The sequence below is a fragment of the Ruditapes philippinarum genome, unplaced genomic scaffold (assembly GCF_026571515.1).
Source record: "Ruditapes philippinarum isolate M1 unplaced genomic scaffold, ASM2657151v2 ctg2254_1_1_1_1, whole genome shotgun sequence".
NCBI classification, from domain to species: Eukaryota; Metazoa; Mollusca; class Bivalvia; order Venerida; family Veneridae; genus Ruditapes; species Ruditapes philippinarum.
The window spans coordinates 68,179-87,069 of record NW_026863611.1 but is presented as its reverse complement, the minus strand read 5'-3'; the positions used below and the strand labels follow the sequence as shown (position 1 = coordinate 87,069).

The 18,891-nt window shown below is 31.4% G+C and overlaps 1 protein-coding gene across 3 annotated transcripts in view; it reads left to right on the top strand.

The window, feature by feature from the left end:
- LOC132722694 (uncharacterized) overlaps positions 1-7,801 on the top strand; it is a 41,811-nt gene extending 34,010 nt beyond the window's left edge. For 2 of the 3 annotated variants that reach the window (XM_060707218.1, XM_060707216.1), the window contains exon 7: positions 6,116-7,801. In XM_060707218.1, the coding sequence (XP_060563201.1) occupies positions 6,116-7,617 (1,502 nt within the window). In that variant the 3' untranslated portion in view covers positions 7,618-7,801. Of the gene's footprint in view, positions 1-4,713; positions 4,818-5,165; positions 5,270-6,115 lie in introns of all 3 variants that reach the window. The other variant, XM_060707219.1, reaches the window with a different exon arrangement.
- The last annotated feature ends 11,090 nt before the right edge of the window (positions 7,802-18,891 follow it).

Sequence of the window (18,891 nt, the reverse complement as noted above, 5' to 3'; positions counted from 1 at the left end):
TTAGACATTAAATAGTTTGTTCCTAGAATTCTATGGGTGATTCTAGTTTGAAGCCATTGAAGGTAACTATCATTAGTTTCAGTGTGAACCCATTCAAACAGGTATTTCCACTCAGTATCATCAATGTTAAAATAAGCATTCCATTTTGATATACATGTAGGTATTTGACAATTATCAATAAAAACATTATATATGGTAGAGGTTCCACTTCTACATAAAAGTATATGTTTTATATAAAAGGGAATAGACGGCAATAATACATTGGTATTAGAATATTCTATTTTTAGAGACTTTATGTACTTTCTAATAGCACTTTTCAAACCCTCATAAACTAAAAAATTCATATTTGTACCAATTTTTGTTTCTAAATTTTCTTTACTCACAAAATTTCCATTTTTTTGCATAATATCTTTGATAAAAAACACTCCATTTTCATACATTGATTTAACATACACAGGCTTTCTATCTATCAAAATATTATTATTGTAAAACAATGGACAGTTAACAAACTGGTCTATATCTGTTATTTTCACAATATCTATATAGTCAATAAATGCTAACAAAACATCTTTCCAAAAGTAATTGTACATTGATTTAGATTCAATTTCTACATAACACTTTCCACAGTTAAAAACTTTGTCATAATTAAAAATGTTACTAATAAATGTGAAACATTTTTTACCACTTCCAGTGAGAAGTCTTCTAAACCATGTTAATTTCAAACTTTTCATATATGCAAATACATCAATCATTTTTAAACCACCTTCCCTGTACTTTTTTATTAAAACACTAGATTTAATTTTTGATGGGCCACCCCAAACAAATTCATAAAACATTTTGTTAATATCTTTGAGTATTTGTGTACTTGGGTTTGGAAGAGACATAAACAACTGTGTTAGAAGTGGTAATATAATTGACTTAACAACTGTAATTCTACCAATAGGAGTTAACTCCCTCCTATTCCAATACTTTATGCAATTTTCTATTTTCTTAAATTTTTCTGTGAAATTAATATCTACCATTTTTTCTAAATCTTCATGAAAATTTATACCGAGCAATTTAAAAGCTCTGCCACCCCAGTTTAGTTTCCACTTTGTTTTAATAGATCTAGTACTATATTTGTTTAAGCCTATCCATATAACATGTGTTTTTTCAAAATTTACCTTAAGTCCAGAATATTTAGAAAATGTATAGAGGGTATCTAAGGTGTTATTCAAAGAAGCTTCTGAACCATCTAATAAAAGAGAAGTGTCATCAGCGAACTGAGATACTTTATATTCCACATCATTTATATTGATTCCTTTAATATCTTTAGAGTTTCTTATCTTAATTGCTAGTATTTCAGCACACAAAATAAAGATATACGGACTTATGGGGTCTCCTTGACGACAGCCTCTCCCTATTTCGAAGAAGTCAGAGAGAAATCCATTTAACTGTACAGCTGTTTTTACATTTTTCATAAAAAGAGATATCCATTGTTTAAACATTGGACCAAAATTGAAGAAAGAGAGTGTGTTTTTATGAAATTAAAAGACAAGGTATCAAAAGCTTTTTCAAAATCTATCAGCAATAGCATTCCAGGAATCTTATGTTTTTCTGTGTAGTTCATGACATCATATAATAAACGTATGTTCTCACCAATAAATCTACCTTTTATAAAACCAGTTTGATCAGAAGAAATTAATGAGTCTAAAACTGTTTTTAACCTATTGGCTATTGATCCTGACGCTAATTTATAAACAACATTTAAAAGGGTAATTGGTCGCCAGTTTTTTAAAAATTGTCTAGGCTTGTTATCTTTTGGAATGCAAGTAATAATTCCTTGCTTCTGAGTCACTGACAATTCTTCATTTCTAAATCCATAATTTATTGCTCTCAAAACAAAATAACCAATTTTTGACCAGAAAACTTTATAAAAATCAGCTGTAAAACCGTCTGAGCCTGGACTTTTGTCATTTTTCATATTTTTTAAAGTGTTTGACAGTTCAGAGAAAGATAGGAGTCCTTCTAGACTATTTGATTGTTCTCTTGATAATTTGTATATATCATTTGTATTGTCAAGAAAATCATTAATATTTTTTCCCCCAATAACATCAGCATTACTATATAAATTGCTGTAAAATTTTTCAGTCTCATTTAATATTGATTTTTGGTCATAGATAAAAGACCCATCTATATTTTGTAGGTATGGAATTATTTTACTAGCATAATTATATTTTTCTAAATTACAAAAAAATTTACTTGGTTTTTCCCCCTCATCTATCCATTGTGCTCTTGATCTTATCATATGACCCCTTATTTTCTCAGTTCTTATACTTTCCAGTTTTGAATGTAAATCAGATAAAGTTTTCTTATTTTCTTCATTTATATTTGTCTCTATGTCTTGAATTTTGGAGAGGAGACTGTTTTCTTCAGAATTTCTTTTTTTGGTTTTGTAACTAGAAAAAGAGATGGTTTTGCCTCTTATTTCCATTAACAGGGTTTCTAAAAAAAGTTGATCATCAATACTAAATTGTAAATCTTCATAATTGAGATTTTTCAAACAGTCAATATTATATACTGGCAACAAATATTGCAATATTACATCATCTATCTTATCATTAATACAATTTAAATATTCTAGGTCACATAATAAAGAATTATTAAATTTCCATAAACCTTTCCCATGTACAATATTTTGTAAATCAATTTTAAGAATTATAATAGAATGGTCAGATCTATAGCTTACATCTATATCACAACCTCTAACATGTGGTAATAAATCTTCAGTAATAAGGAAAAAATCCAATCTGGCTTGCTGAATTGGATTTGTGCGTCTCCATGTAAACTTATGGCAATTACCATTTAATTCTCGAAATGGATCAAAGAGACGTTTTTGATCAATGTAATTCAACAATACAGATCTAGAATTTTTGTTATTATTTATCGATTTATAGTTATCATAATCTAATTCTATATCTTGTACTAGATTAAAATCACCACACCAAATAAAAGTATTATTATTTATATCATCTATTAAGCGAAAAATATTTTCATAAAACTTTGGCTGGTCTGTATTTGGGCCGTAGACATTAATTAATGTAAATTGTTTTGAGTTTACTGATAAATCTAAAACAATATAATTTCCATTTTCATCAACAAAGGATTGATGAACTTTAAGGTCTAAATTTCGTTTAAATAAAATACCAACTCCTCGAGCATTTGATTTATAAAAGCTAAAAAAACATTCAGCATTCCACTGATTGTATAAATGTTTCTTCATATTTTCTGTAAAATGCAAATCTTGTAAACAAAATATATCTGCTTTGCGATCTTTTAAAAAGTTAAACACATCTGACCTCTTTTTCGTATCATTAAGGCCTCTACAGTTATAAGAAAATATCTTTATTTCACCCATTGTCTAAAACAACAATCACAGTCTTCCTTAAAAAATCATGTACATTAAAAAAGTTCATATATGAGATATTTTTCCATAACTACGTTATAACATTTAGAATATCCAGATATCAAAAAACAGTTTAAGTGTGGTAATGAAATAAGTATGCGTAAACAGTGTGTTGCCAAGAATAAACAACACAGTGAAATTTATAATAAATAAACTAAAAATACCATCAAATATAATTAAACAAAACTTAAAATAAATACAATATGGATTTATGACAAAACTTGATGTATTTATCTTTGTCAGTAAGGGTGATATTTTTTTCAGATACTTTATTTTACAGAAGTTATTTTAATGTTTGTGATGAAAAATCATAAAACCACTTCACTTTACTTTGGTATAAAAATAAAGATAGTATACTTTATGGGCATTATCAGTATAAAAAGTAGCATAGTTGTGTTGCAATTTGCTGGACACCTGTATACAAAATTTGAATAAAATTTACCGTATTGTTATGGACTTCCGGTAACTTTTCTGTAGAAATCTGTAGAAAACATTAAACAGGCTCTTTTTAAGAATAAGAAAATAATTAATTACTTGCATTCTCATCATTAGGAAGCATGATTTCACATTAAATATTGGCTCTCAACAAATTATAACTTTCAACTTACAACCAAACAAGATAAATCTTTGTTTTAGTCAAAATAAAAAAACCTAAACACTTGTTTGACCACTTTCCTGCTTAGAGTGCTTTATTAAAAAAGACATCACTCAAATCTACTTAATTTAGGGGTTGTTTGCCTAGCATTGATCTGTTGAAAATATAATACTTTTACCGTCCAGTTGTGATTTAATTAGACTTTGTAAATATCAGGTATTATGTTTCTCCTTTTTTAGCCAATAAATATCTGTAAGCTGGACCCCTGGAGCTTGAACCCATGATCCTTAATTAAATGCAGTTGAAAGTATTTCTAGCCCATGCATCAGGACATAACTACCTTAATACATGTATAGTCACGTGATGTTAGATGTTAGCGGTTAGTCGCAAATTCAGGACTAGCCATTACACATGATGACCTACGCATCAACTCTTGATATATATGTCTACAGTAATCCTGTCAATACCTTATTGTCGGTTTTATGAAGTACTTATTGCACCATTTTATGGTTCTTTACTGTCAGTCGTCAGAATACATAGTTCAAGTTACTAGAGACGAATGTACGAATGTCTCTACATTTATTGATATCGAAATATTTGCAAAACCACTGACCTGTTGAATTAAATATATTTCAAATATAATGTCATTTTGTATTTTAATGTTTATTTCTAGGGTTGTATAGGTAGAAATAAGACATTTCTAGTATTTCTGGCGGTATTTGTCATTGTTGTAAGTTGTCTAGTATACTTCGGATATAACCAGACAAAGGTAAACAGGTAAGCATATGAACACATCTTTACCAGTAGTTTATACCATGTACACCATTATAAATAAATTTTCATTCATGTTCACAAATAAATTCCAGACATCAAAATGAGACTTAGAGCGGGACATTTTACAATATAAAAATAGCTGAAATGGAGGCTTACATAATGTAGCTATATCTAAGTCAATAAATTTAGACTTCAACAACATTTTATTTGTTATCCTCTATTAAAAATTGAAATGCTTTTTTATGCAATGTTCAATTATTTTAATTTGCAAGATCACAATATGAGTTGCTTTACTTTAATTCAATTTTTGCTTTGTATTATATTATTATTTTAAAATTTGTTTATGTACAGGGATTTAATGACAGTCCTTACATCCTCCAACCAACATGCTGATAGATTACTTGGTGGCGCAATACCAGTCTCAGATAATACTCGGAAACATTACCTTAATATTGGTAAATAGATTTACGACTCGTATCTAACCCTAAGAGCTAAAAGCGTCAGTTATTAGGTTTGTGATAATGTTCTACTCACGATATATTAATGAATTTAATCAAATCGAAATTATTAAAGAAATCTTGAGTTTTTAAAAAGATCAGATTTAGATAAATCAGGTTGCAAGCGGTTAATATGAAATGCTTTGCAGCGGGTATAACAGATGGTAGGATATGGTTTCTGTTGAAATGCTTGTCCGTATTTTTGTATATTATCAGTTATGTGTATAGAACAGAAAATGACAGTCTTTAAAGTGACATTATGATGCCAATAAATGTGTAAATGTTAAGAGCACAGGTAAAATTAAGTTATTTTTCCATTTTGTCATACTTGTGTCCGATTTAATATTGTACTATGCAAAAATAATTCGCGTCACCCATGTACATTTTTCATAGAAAGGTATTGGTATCATTAGTTCTTTTTATAAAAAAAAGTTGGGCAATATTTGTATAAGTCAGGCAGTTTTTATATTTTTATCCTAAACACATACAACAATAACCAATCTCTTAAAATACTGGCGCATTACTAATTAAACCAAACTTGACAGCGAAACATGAGCATAATTGCACTTAAGTCCCGTATCATTCATAAATATAAAATTATGGTTGCACCCAAGATGTTCAAACCTACAATGCTTGGGTTGAAAAGCAGACAACTTATCCACCAGACCACTACTGGAAGAATAATTTGATGGAAATAATTACCCAGTTCATACCATAACTATACATTCAAACAAAGGTGTGTCTTTTCATTCACCTTATCCTATTTGCAGCACTTAAAATTTAATCTGTTATATCTGAATGCAGGAATGCGCCAAGACTATCTACTCCAAGAATGCCAAGGAACACACTTTAAGCTTTCTTTTCCGGATATTGACTATGCTTTAATGGGTTACAACATATTGCGTGGTTTCCCTCTTGCAACTGGACATGACCCTGGTTTTACGTATCCGATATTTGCTGCCAATTACGAAAACGGAAAGCAAACGGCCGATTGTCGCTATAGTGTCCCACAAGGTCTTGTTGTGGTCCCGGACGTGTCGTGCATTACGTCGTTTACGTCAAAAATTGTTCAAACACAATACGAGTTTGCAAATTCACTATCTGTGTCTGCTAGTGTAAGTGGTGGGGGTTGGGGTGTTAGCTTTTCTGCAAGCGCCGGTTACAAGGAATCGTCGTCAGAAATATCAACCGGAGAGTCAGTTTATATACTCTCCTCGGCCAGCTGCAATTATTACTTCAGCAAACTAGTCAAGCGGTCTCCTCCCCCACTAGACCCTGTCTTTCTTAACTGGGTCAAAAGATTAGATAAGACAAATTCAACTGATGTATATTTAGAATTTCTTGACACATATGGTACTCATTTTCCAACTGAAGTCACATTTGGAGCAAGATTTACGTACGAACATAAAATGGAATCAAAGAAGTACGAAACTCAAAGTGAAAGTGGGGTGAACGTTGCTGTGGCTGCAAGCTACTCTGGTATAGTCAATGTCGGCGGAGGATTTTCTATGGATTCTTCCCAAAAAGAAAAGGCTTCAGAATTTTCAAAATCAGTGGAAACGAAAACAATTTCAGTAGGAGCAGCGCCTCCTGCAAACGGCGACGCAATGACTTGGGCTTCAACCGTGAAGGACAGTCCTGTACCATCTAGCTACAGACTTTCGTCGATAGAGGAGCTCTTTACAGAAAAGTATATGAACCCGGCCGAATTAAGCGTTAATCTTGCCCATATTGCAAAAACAATTAATGAAACAAAGCACGCATATTGCCAGAGTATGATATCTAAAGGTGAAGTGGAATCGTGCCAATCACTGACCCCAGGAATGATGCTTGATGGGACAAGACTTTATCATGACTATGATTCAAAAGTTTTAACGTACAAAGAATGCATCGACCATTGTTTGAAACTTATTGATTGTGTCGCAATTACTTATTGTGATACTTGTGACAGATCTAATAACTATTATCAGACTTGTTACATGTACAGCACAATCAAGAAAATTGGTGGAGATGAGCACGCCAATTGGAAATCCATGCTTTTAATCGGGAAATCGAGTGAAGACCTTATACTTGATGGTACGGATATTAAAGGTACAGAAAGGGAGTTGGATGTAGAAGATGTAGATGATAAAAGAAACATAAATAGTACAACATGTAAACAATTGTGTATTGACGACCCCCATTGCATTGCTTACAGCTACTGCGACTGCGACGAAGTTGACCAAAAATGCAAACTTTATAGTTTTGAGAACATTGTAGGATTTAAAAAAGAGTCAAGAACAACGACTGTCTTTGTTGCAAAATAAGCAGATCGCTCAATTCGAATGGTCACCATTGAATGAAGTATAAAATTTCAACCTGAAAAATTGAAACTGCATATTCAACTTTGTCTTTGTAATGTGCTTTGCATTGTATTTTCATCATTCATCGTATTTCTATATAGATGTGTACATTCATATAAGAAATAGATACATTTTCTTAAAATTAAAATGGTTTTATTTTTTGTTAACACTTTCAATATTTAAACAATTTGATTGTATGAAAGTTCCCAAATACTATCATGACTAAATATTACAGAAAATTAAGGTTTCAATTAAGCAAGTCGAAGGAAAATTCTTTAAAACGACTGTTAGAATATCGTTTAAGAACATATTAAATTGCGTGACATTTCCAAATTGCGTGACATTTCAGAAATGATGTTGTGAGCAATCTGTATTTGGACATGCTTGAGAATGGGTCTTTTTATGTCTTGTTGGCAAGATTCGCCTTAACGGCAGCATAGATTACTCTGGTACATATATTTGGATATATGTGTAACCATGGTTTTATAATTAACAAATTTGAATGAAAGCTACGGGGCATGAAATGAAGTTGCTAGGAGAAACATAAGATATATTCAACTTCCGAAAACAATTAACCAAACCAGGTCCTTTTTTCAAAATGATAAATAAAAACGACTTATGGAAAAAGGCGCCACAGTAATGTAATTTGCCAAGATCATGGACTTTGTAATAGTAAATAAATTTGTAAATTGTACAGGCATATTTTAAGATATTCAATTGCTGGTTTCAGCCCACTTCGTACTTTATGGCGAGTTTCTTGATGTTTCATTAACTATGTTTCAATATTTTTTTTTTCAAAGATAGACTACTCTGTCGACCTGGTTTTATTTTAATTTGTACTTTGTATAATTGCATCCCTTTCACAGACAGTAATATGTTCAACCATGATGTTGCCCCACTTGGTGTCATTCTTTGTGCAATCAGTATATCAATATGTGTTTTTAATATTAGCATAAGTCTGGCCAACCAATGAGTCTGTCTTGTTGTATTGCGTTGAATTATGAAGAAAATGCCTACAACAAAGTCAAAAACAAACCAGAAGATTTCGTTTATATTCAAACATCATTAATGGTTAAATGCAAACACCATAAGAATAAAGCTAAGTTCATGAAGATGAATATTAGAAACCATTTGTTCAAAACTATATTATCAATATTTAATATATCATCATATATATCTTACAGCGGCAAAAGAAGAAACAAGCCTAGAACGTAACCTGTTCCTTCGAAAAAGTTTCCTTCATTAAAATATTAGTTTTTCATTATTAAATTTATAAGGCAAGGTTGTATATGAAATAGAAAAATTATGTTATATATTATAGTCTACCTATTGAAGAAGCTTGAGCAATACTTTTTTTGTAAAAAATATCTCTGGAATTAACTAACCAGGAAAAATGTTTCCTTTTTTATAAACTTTATCACAGCATTTTATATATAAAGTTTTGTATGTAGATAAGGAACAATATACGGAAATTTATTTTCTTTTTCTTTACCTATCCAACGTTTGTCTGTTATTCCCTCCCTCCAAAGAAGTCTAGATCCTGCCCGAACTCAAGAAGGACAAAAGCTTGTTTCATGATACTTTGTATGTAGACTTGATGGACATTATTTTCATCATTGGGGACAGAATCAAAATCGTCCATGTTCAGGTTTCTTGGTACATCTATCAGATACTTTCGACATACACGTATTTTCATTGATTACTGTGTAAGTGGATATTTAAGCGTCACAAAATTTTTTGCGAATGTCAAAATGTGGACTTTTTGTGTGCTGAAATATTTGAGAAAATATAATTTCTTGAATTTAATGCTGTTTTTGTGATCATTTATTGAGCAAATACAAGTAAAGAATATGCTGTTATTGTAATCGTTTTATCCAATTGTTTAATACCCTTGTTATTTATTGTTAAAATATACATTGTTAGTTTGATGAAGGACCTGATAACACATTTGTCATACTTTGAAACATTATTTTGGTACATGAATAACCTATTGTGTTACTAACACATATATTGTTTCATTCAAACATTTGTGATTCATTAAGACCTAACTTAATCAAACAAGCAATGAGAAAAATCAATCTCAGTACCTGAACAGTCAAATTTATTCATGTAAGATGCTTTATGAAAACGTGTTTTCATATGAAAGAAACAAGTTTGTCTAAAAAGAAATAATTTAGCCCGATCAAATATTTGCGCATAATTTCAATTCGCAAAATTTGCATATATTTCCATGCCTCAAAATTTACCACTTGTACAGTATACAGTGTAAACAATTCAATTGGACATCCCACGGTTCGGCGGCTTTGTTCATCTTAAAAGTGTCGCCCACGTTTAAACTTTGCTGACAGCTACTATCATAAAATACATCAGCGATGTGTATGATGAATTTCATGCAAATGATTGCTCTGGGATGAATTTTTAGTAAAGGTTTTCAAACAAAACGGAATAAGAAAAATGTACATGTTGACTGAACGGCTTTATCATTCAACTGACAAATGTTTACACTTCACATTCATCTATAAAATAAATCTTGAACTGAATAGAAAAATACCGAGTTCTATCGGATTAATTTAACTCCCCTTGTATTTCAATTTGCTTTACATTTCACAAGCATGATTCTAACCTAGTTTATGTGTCTACTAAAAATTTGACAATTCTGTGGTGGTTTTTGTAGTGTTCCCTTCGGATCATGGCAGTTAGCAACTTTGAATTTACCAAAGCAGAGTTTAGCCACAACATTATTCCTGGGGAAACTATCAAGCAGAATGCCTGTACTAGATGTCTTCACCTTCACAAGGAATTGATATTACTTTAGTACATGCAAGAGCATTTCATGAACGATCACAACGAAAGTAACCTAGACCGTCTGGGAATCAGGTCGCCCAATTCACAGCCAATCGCTTAACTAATTGACCACATGTCGGACAAACTCTTACAAGTCAATTTCAACATTTATATCTGTTGATGAATAAGGAATCAGAGTGTATTATACCGATAGGGGACGCCTTCATTGTCTGTAATAAGTTCTTGGTAAAAACTCACTGCGGGAGTATGCTGGCAAAAAATCTATAAATCAGGACATCACTTATCATGGAAGTTAATAAATTAAAACAGTCTAAAACAACAGCAGCAATAAGAATAATACTAATGATAATAATAATAATAAGAACAACAACAACAACAAAACAATAACAACAAAACAAACAAACATCATATCCACTTTTAGGAAACGAAAAAATTTTGAAAAAAACAAAACACTTTGTTTTCAAATCTTTACACGCTTATTGCTGCGCTTAATTGGCCATCGTATTAATCTAAATACTTAAACAACTAAATGTACTAAATGTACTGTTCTGAATAAATTGTTGACCTTGTATTCTCAAAAAAATGTCCGAATAATAATGAACTTACAAACGTGAGTGTTCGGAGCTTACAAACATGAGTTTCTTCGAGCTTGTTATCCATCATTTTGATAAGCTCTTCAATCGAAACAAGAAAACAACAAAGAATTTCAGAAGTAGGTGTTGTAAAGATGTCAGCATTCTTTGTTTGGTGCTTGTTACACCTGCAGGAGACACAAGCTAAAAACGGCCAAATCAATTTCATGCCTGGGTAAGTGACACTGTAACGAGAATCTGGAATCTGTTTAGCAATAATTAAGATTTGTTTAAAATGTGATGAAGTCCTCAAATTAAAGTTGGCTGGATGCCAAAAATACAAAAAAATTAGATTGTTTGTTTGATTTGGTTTTACGTCACAATGACATAGAATAAATCATATGGCGACATTCGAGCTTTACTGGTGGAGGAAGAACTCAGGTGCCCTTCCGTGCATTATTTCAGGCACGAACGGGCACCTAGGTAGAACCACCGACGTTCCGTAAGCTGGCAGGATAGCTTCCTCACATGGAAGAATCTAAAATCATTGGTGTTTACAATAACATTCCAGTCCCTAAAGTATGAGTATTGGTGTCTGAAGTATTTGTACAATGGACAATCAATAAAAAAAATGCATTTCATTTCAACAACATACACATTACACTTAAGACAAAATAAACAATGTTTAAATTTTTTGTCAATGTTTAAGTGTCTTCCTGATTCAGTTTTTAAGTCTTGGCCACTGCATCTAAAAGTTGCTAAAGCGCGTTTACATTCATAAGGCATACTAATTGACAAATAACATTGATCAGAAATAGATGTTTTATACATCCTGTACATATAGCTTTTGACGATAAATTAATATCAGACATTAACATTTTTCTGCAGAAGTCTGAGACTTGGGTCATAAATGCTTGATGAATTTATTTACATTTTCGATCCCGTTAGCTGTCCATGCGTAACCAAGACCGATGTGAAAAAGCATACGTTTAACATTAGTTGCCCAAGTGATTCGCCCTTGTTCATCTATGTTTCTAAGCATTATAAGGCATTGTTTAGGCAAATGATATCGTGGCATTTCCGTTAATTTCAGTTAGTATTTAGCACATTTTGACGTATATGTTGCACTTATTGGAAGGCCAACGAATTCACAAAGGGCGAAGAAACCTGCAAAATTATTTTTATTTAAAGACCCCATCCTTCTGCAAAAAAATATATGAACATTTTCGATCTGTCGACATATACTTTACTCTCAAATCTGTTAAGAGGATCTTGAAATGGTTTAAATATAGCATCAAATATTTAAAAAAACATCTTTTTACCTAAAAAGGCCATTTTCTGTGGTATGCATAAAAAACATAACAGCCTTGGTTGCCTGTATGGCCAGTACATCTTTCATTTTAGTCCCCGAGAGTTTTGGTGTAAGGTATACCGTTAGGTATGTATAATAATTGACAACCTCTACTTCTTTTTCATTATATATCCAATGTTCATATTTTCTTAGTTGACCACCATTTCTGAAAAACGATTATCTTAGATTTATCAAGGATTATACACACCCTAGTTTCAACAGAATAGTTACTTATTTCAATTATTTGTTTTTGGATATTTTTAGCCGTGTCGGCAAAACGGGAGACATCATCAGCGAATAATAAACAATGCAGCTCTTCTGTCTGTTGTGAGATACCGATCCCATTTCGACATTTATAATTTAGGTTTTTCACAAGGTAATTTATGTAAAGGTTAAAAATAATTGATGACGTGACACAACTTTGTTTTATTTCTTTAACGCGTTAAAAAAATCAATCCGTTCCTCATAGATACTTATTATCAATGTTAATATTTCAGATAGTGATATTGAAAAGCCTTTCTCACGTCTATGCTTTATTGATAGATAGGTTGAATATTTTACTGAATGAGGAAATTGTGGCAAGTGAATATGGTGCTACTTTGGCACAGGCGGGGTGCATTGAAGGTCAGTAGTGTTATTAACAGCTAATAGCCTTGCGGGTCTTAAGAGGGGGCAGTGAGGTCATTCTGTTTCATCTTTTTAATTAAATAAAATAATTTAACACGCTACATTGAAAAGCTGGATGAACATTCATTCTGTTAAAATGATATAATATAATAAATGATGAAAAATTCATTAACATGTTCTTTATTAGTTTTTATGATCTGGGCATTTAGTTTAAATTTTGAAAGTCTTTCTAAGAAGTTAAATTTCAAACTTTATTATTTATGACATTATTAACTAATGCAACACAAAAATGAAACTTAAAGTGTATTTGTCTTATAAAAACACCTATATAACCTTTTCTTTTCAAGGTCAGCAACTATAATGTCAGAAAATTGCTTACTGATCTTTATTTTCATCAATTTAAGATATTTATAAAGAGTAATAAAAATGCATGCATTTGTCCATGAATTTTATACTTTACACAATGAAATGTACAAACAGGTATTTAATAGAATATGTTTTGTGTCAAATTCAGTAAAAAAGTTAAAAAAGCCATCTAAGTTGTAAAAAGTTGTTGAGGAACTGGGGTTTATGACACACTAGTCACTTGCTTTTTATTGTCGTAGCCAAATCTTATTCTTTCATATATTTCGAATGTATTATTCTGAAAATGTACTTGTAAATACCGTTTATTGTCAAAGTCAAATATATTTCTTATATGTTTCTTTATTTCTACTATGGACATATAAATACCTATAAAATTGATATTTTTAATTTGATACATATTTCATAACCTACATATTCATAATTAACTCTTTGCAATTAGTGTTTTCGGTTGCGGCTGTAACTAAATGATTGTTACATGTTTTAAGTTCATCACATACGTAAACAAAGAAAATCTGGGTAAAGTTAAGTATAGTTTATTGAAATCACATCGCTTACCTAATGCATTATAATATATCAGTGTATAGTAATATCCGCCTGATAAATAGAGAATACCATGCTAGTGTCTGATATTATAAAATTTATCAGGCAAGGCTAAGAAAAAAAATGAAGGGCGAGGCTCTGCCGAGCTCTTCATTTTTTTTCGTGCCGAGCCTGATAAATTTTATAATATCAGACACTTGTTTGGTATTCTATTTATCATGTTGTCAATTTCAATTGTTGTTTGATTTTTTTTTTATTTTAATTGAAGCAAAACCCTATCCAGAACCTCTGGTGTTCAGACGGCGCGCAATAATATGTGAAATGTCAAATCAAAAAGAAATAGTCCCGAATGTTTTAGTTAATTGTAAGTGACGCGTTCATATTCAAAATTTCTATTCGATTCAAAGTTTATCAGTTAAATATTTCCAACCCAGTAGCAGGAAAAAATATTCCATTCTTTTTATTTCATTTCGCAAATTTCGCATATTTTTGATATTTTGGTTTCATGTCGCCATCTTGAATTTACCGACGTATGGACTACGAACGTTGAACGAGCGTAATCGATAGATGAAAATTGGATAAAATGTCTGGGTTAAATGGATTTATCAATTCACAAAATAAGATTACGTGTTTTTATTCAATATCAAGCGTTTCATGAGACATATCAGTGTTACATTAATGAACAGGATATGAGAAAACACAAAGTAAACAAGATTTGAAAATGTCGTTGAACAGTGTTGAACAGCTGTTTTCACGGAAAATGGAAATTTTAAGTTTGCCAGTTCATCGTCAAGTGTTTATATTTTTTAAAGTGAATTTACCGACTTGAATAAACATTCAAGTTGTTGACATGCAATACTGCGCCATAAAATATGGAATTTAAGCTGTTGCTGGATAAAGCAATCTGCTGTGATGAGTGGGTGGGGTAACTGATTTGGCCAGGATTCATTTGGCCATGTGACTCCGTTGAAACTGCAGAATGAGATATGGAAATGGACTCTAATGACTTATTTGTAACAGTGCCAGTTTGATCTGTAAAAGGCGATGGAGACTGACCGTGTAACTGTAGCTGATGGTCCAGTGGATGGATTGCGGACTGATAATTTATTAAAAAGTGTGAAGCAATACAACAAAATAAAAATAAAACAGTGACAATTTGTTATGTGTTTTTAAAATGTTTTATTTTTATCGTATCAAAATATGTAGTATTTGTAGTATCCAATGTAAACAGTAGACCGGAAATGACCCGAAAAAAGTAGTTCCGTCAAGGTCAAAATGTGTATTGATGAGGTGTCTGATAAAGCTTGGGGTGACTGATAAAGCTAGGTTTATCAGGCATGCACTTTATCAACAGAAATCAATGTAATGACATGATAAAGTATATTATTGCGATAAAGGATTGTTTCCGATATGAAACTAGATAATGCATCAACACTTAAATTGAATAAGGTTTGTAAAATCTACAAAGTATTTGGTTTAAAATTTGTTTCCTTTTGGTTGAAACTATGCATTTATGCATCCGTCACTTATCTTCCAATGCACTGCCGCATACTTTCCGTTGTTTTAATTACAGATAAGTGTTGCATTTAAGTATATTTATTTATCTATCAGCCACACACTAGTTTCTAAAGTTTCGTTTTCCCCAAAGACACTTGTGCTGTGAAGAGTTTCCGCGATTAACATGCTTGTAGATCTGTAAATATTAATTGTTTGTTCGAATTTTCTTAGATTGGAGGGAATAAGATATTCTATATTCTATATATAACTACTATTTAAGATGATTGAGAATAAAAATGCTTAGTGCAGATTTTTTTGATCAAGATAAACTTGTAAATTAAATGCATTCGGTGCAATGATAATTAGAAGTAAATTATAAATAAAAAAACAAATCTAATGGATAAAATAACAATATTTGTCTTACAACTTGATACGGTGTCATCTTTTATTTATATTTTTGTATGTAAAGACAAGCGGTAATAATAGTTCTTTATTTCCGTTATGCTGATTTACTTTAAACAATGCGGCTTTAAATGTTGAATTCTGCTTAGGCGTGGACGGTAACTTGCACTTTCCAGTACCGTCCATATACAGGCACAAACAAACCAAGCATGCAACATTTTCAATTTTGCCGTGTTGATTCTCTTCTTTAGGGATTCTATTCTTCTCTATTTTAAGGTAACAAACACATCAACCACACACGTGCAGTTCCTCACTCTTTTACATTGTATCTTTCATTTGTTGTTTGTATCTCCACTTTGTTACTTTACATTATTCCTTTGTAAGTCCACTTTGTTACTTTTTATCTCCTGTTTTTACTTTACATTATTTCTTTGTATCCTCTCTTTATTACTTTGTATTCCCTTTATGCTACTTTGTATCATGTGTATCTTTCGAGAGTATTGATGAATTAACTCTTTAACAAATATCTGATACGACTGCACAAGAAGAAATGGTTTAAAATTTTTGAGTTTGTTCCCTAAAACTCAAAGACACATTTTTATAAATTAAACGCGCATACAAATTAAACACAAATAATGACCTTCTTTATTACCTTCTGAATCAATCTAGAAAAATGAAGATATGATACGTTTTAGTGATTTATTTTGATTATAATTTATTTTTCAATTAGTTATTTAAACGTTACTTCAAATAAACGTATTTTAATTTCAAATACATGTATATAGATATTTGTTAGTCAGTTAAATGCCATTTCTCGTTGGGTCTTTATTTCACAGTTCATCAAAATAATAAAAGTGATAAAAGCTTGGTTATGTATTTTTGAATGGCAAACTATAAAATAGAAAAGAAAGCAAAACAGGAGGTTATACCGAATTGGCTCATTAATTTTCGAGAAAAGCCACAATTATTCATTACATACCTTGTGATACCTTGTGATGTTTGGGAAACTTTATTAGTCCCCTAACGGACTATCTTCCCCTCGAGTTCCGTTTTCAGTGTCGTCCGCTCCGGTATTGGTCTATCTAATATATATTGTCCATTTTAAATCTCTTCCATTGCCAGTGTTTATCTAATTTAGATTTGAACTCATTTACATTCTTTGATAAAACTATTTCACTGGGAAGTAGGTTCCATTCGTTTACGACTCTATAAGTGAAGGAATTTTGTCTTATTGCCTTTAGTGGTCTTAACTTTTCTAATTTATAAATATGTCCTCGGATTTCATGATTTGTAACAGATAATTTGAATAACTTTTCATAGTCAAAATCGTCTATTTTGTGAATAAGTTTAAAAACTTGTATCATATCTCCACGTTGACGTCTGTATTCAAGAGTTGGTAAATTCAAAGCCCTTAATCTTTGTTCATATGTGAGTCCTCTTAGTTCAGGGATGATTCTTGTAGCTCTTCTTTGGGTATTTTCCACTAGCTGTTTATTTTTCTTTGTTACAGGGTAATAAATGATATTTCCATAATCAGTGATTGGTCTTATAAGACCTTTATACAATAACAAAAATTGCTTCTTATCCATGTGAACAAAATTTCTTTTCAGCAACCCGATATGTGAGTTTACTTTATTCACAGTGCGACCGATGTGCTCATCGAATTTCAAATTAGACGCAAAATTAATACCTAGGTCTTTTTCCTTGTCAATGATTTCAATATCAACATCAATACCAGTGTTATCTTTCATTTTGTATTTTGTATCAAAATTGCTGTTTCCAATCCGCATTATCTTACATTTGCTAGAGTTGAATCTGAGTAACCAGTCGTCACTCCATTTACATAGTGTATTAATGTCATTTTGAAGTAATTGTTGATCAGACATATTTCTCATAATTCGATATAATTTTGTATCATCAGCAAAAAGTCTACAAACACATTTAACCGCTTCAGGAATATCATTCACAAAGATAACAAACAATAATGGGCCTAATACTGATCCTTGTGGTACACCAGAAATAACATTACTCCACTTGGATATATTACCATTAATTACAACACGCTGTTTTCTATCTAAAAGAAACTTTGAATCCATTGATGCAATTTCCCTGTAATGCCATATGCTGAAAGTTTATGAAGTAAACGTTTTTGGGGAACCGTATCAAATGCCTTAGCAAAATCAAAATAAACCGAATCAACTTGTAAATTTTCATCCAAAGCTACAGTCCAATCATCCAATACTGATAATAGCTGTAAAATGGTGCTTCTATGGTCCCTAAATCCAAATTGACTATCCGACAACATATCATGCCTTTTCAAATGTTCAATAATTCCCTGTCTAACATTTCGCTCCAGCATTTTACATACAATAGAAGTTAATGAAACAGGACGGTAGTTACCAGGATCAGATTTTTGTCCTTTTTTATAAATACAAGTCACATTTGCTAGTTTCCAGTCATTAGGTATATTTCCTTCGTGTAATGATTTTGAGAATAACGTGTGTAGAGGCATGTATAGTTGATAAGCACATTCTTTTAAAAACTTAGGATGACAATTATCTGCGCCTGCGGCTTTTGAAGTATTTAGAGAATTCAACTGTTTCAAAATGTTCTCAGAGTTTAGATTAACCATATCAATATACTCATTTGAATCAATTCTGCTCTCAAAAACTGGCATATTTGAATCACCTTCATTTGTAAAAACGGATGTAAAAAAGTCATTTAAAACTTCAGCTTTGCTACTATCATCTGTTATTATGTCTCCATTTATATCTTTCAAATCTCCAATTCCCGTTTTTGATTTAGTCTGTTCTTTTACATAACCCCAGAAGTTATTTACATTTGTCTTAATATTATCTGCTATTCCTTTCTCATGTTTCCTCTTTGCATATCTCACTGCCTTTGAAACTTTATTTCTAATTTTACAATATTATTCATAGGTTTGGTATAAACGACTGTACGTAAACCTTTTCCAAGCATGATACTTTCTTTTCACCATTTTTACACATTAGTTGTCCATCCACCTAGGTTTATGCCTGGTGCTAACCTTTTTAAAAGGAATAAACTTGTCTGTTACAT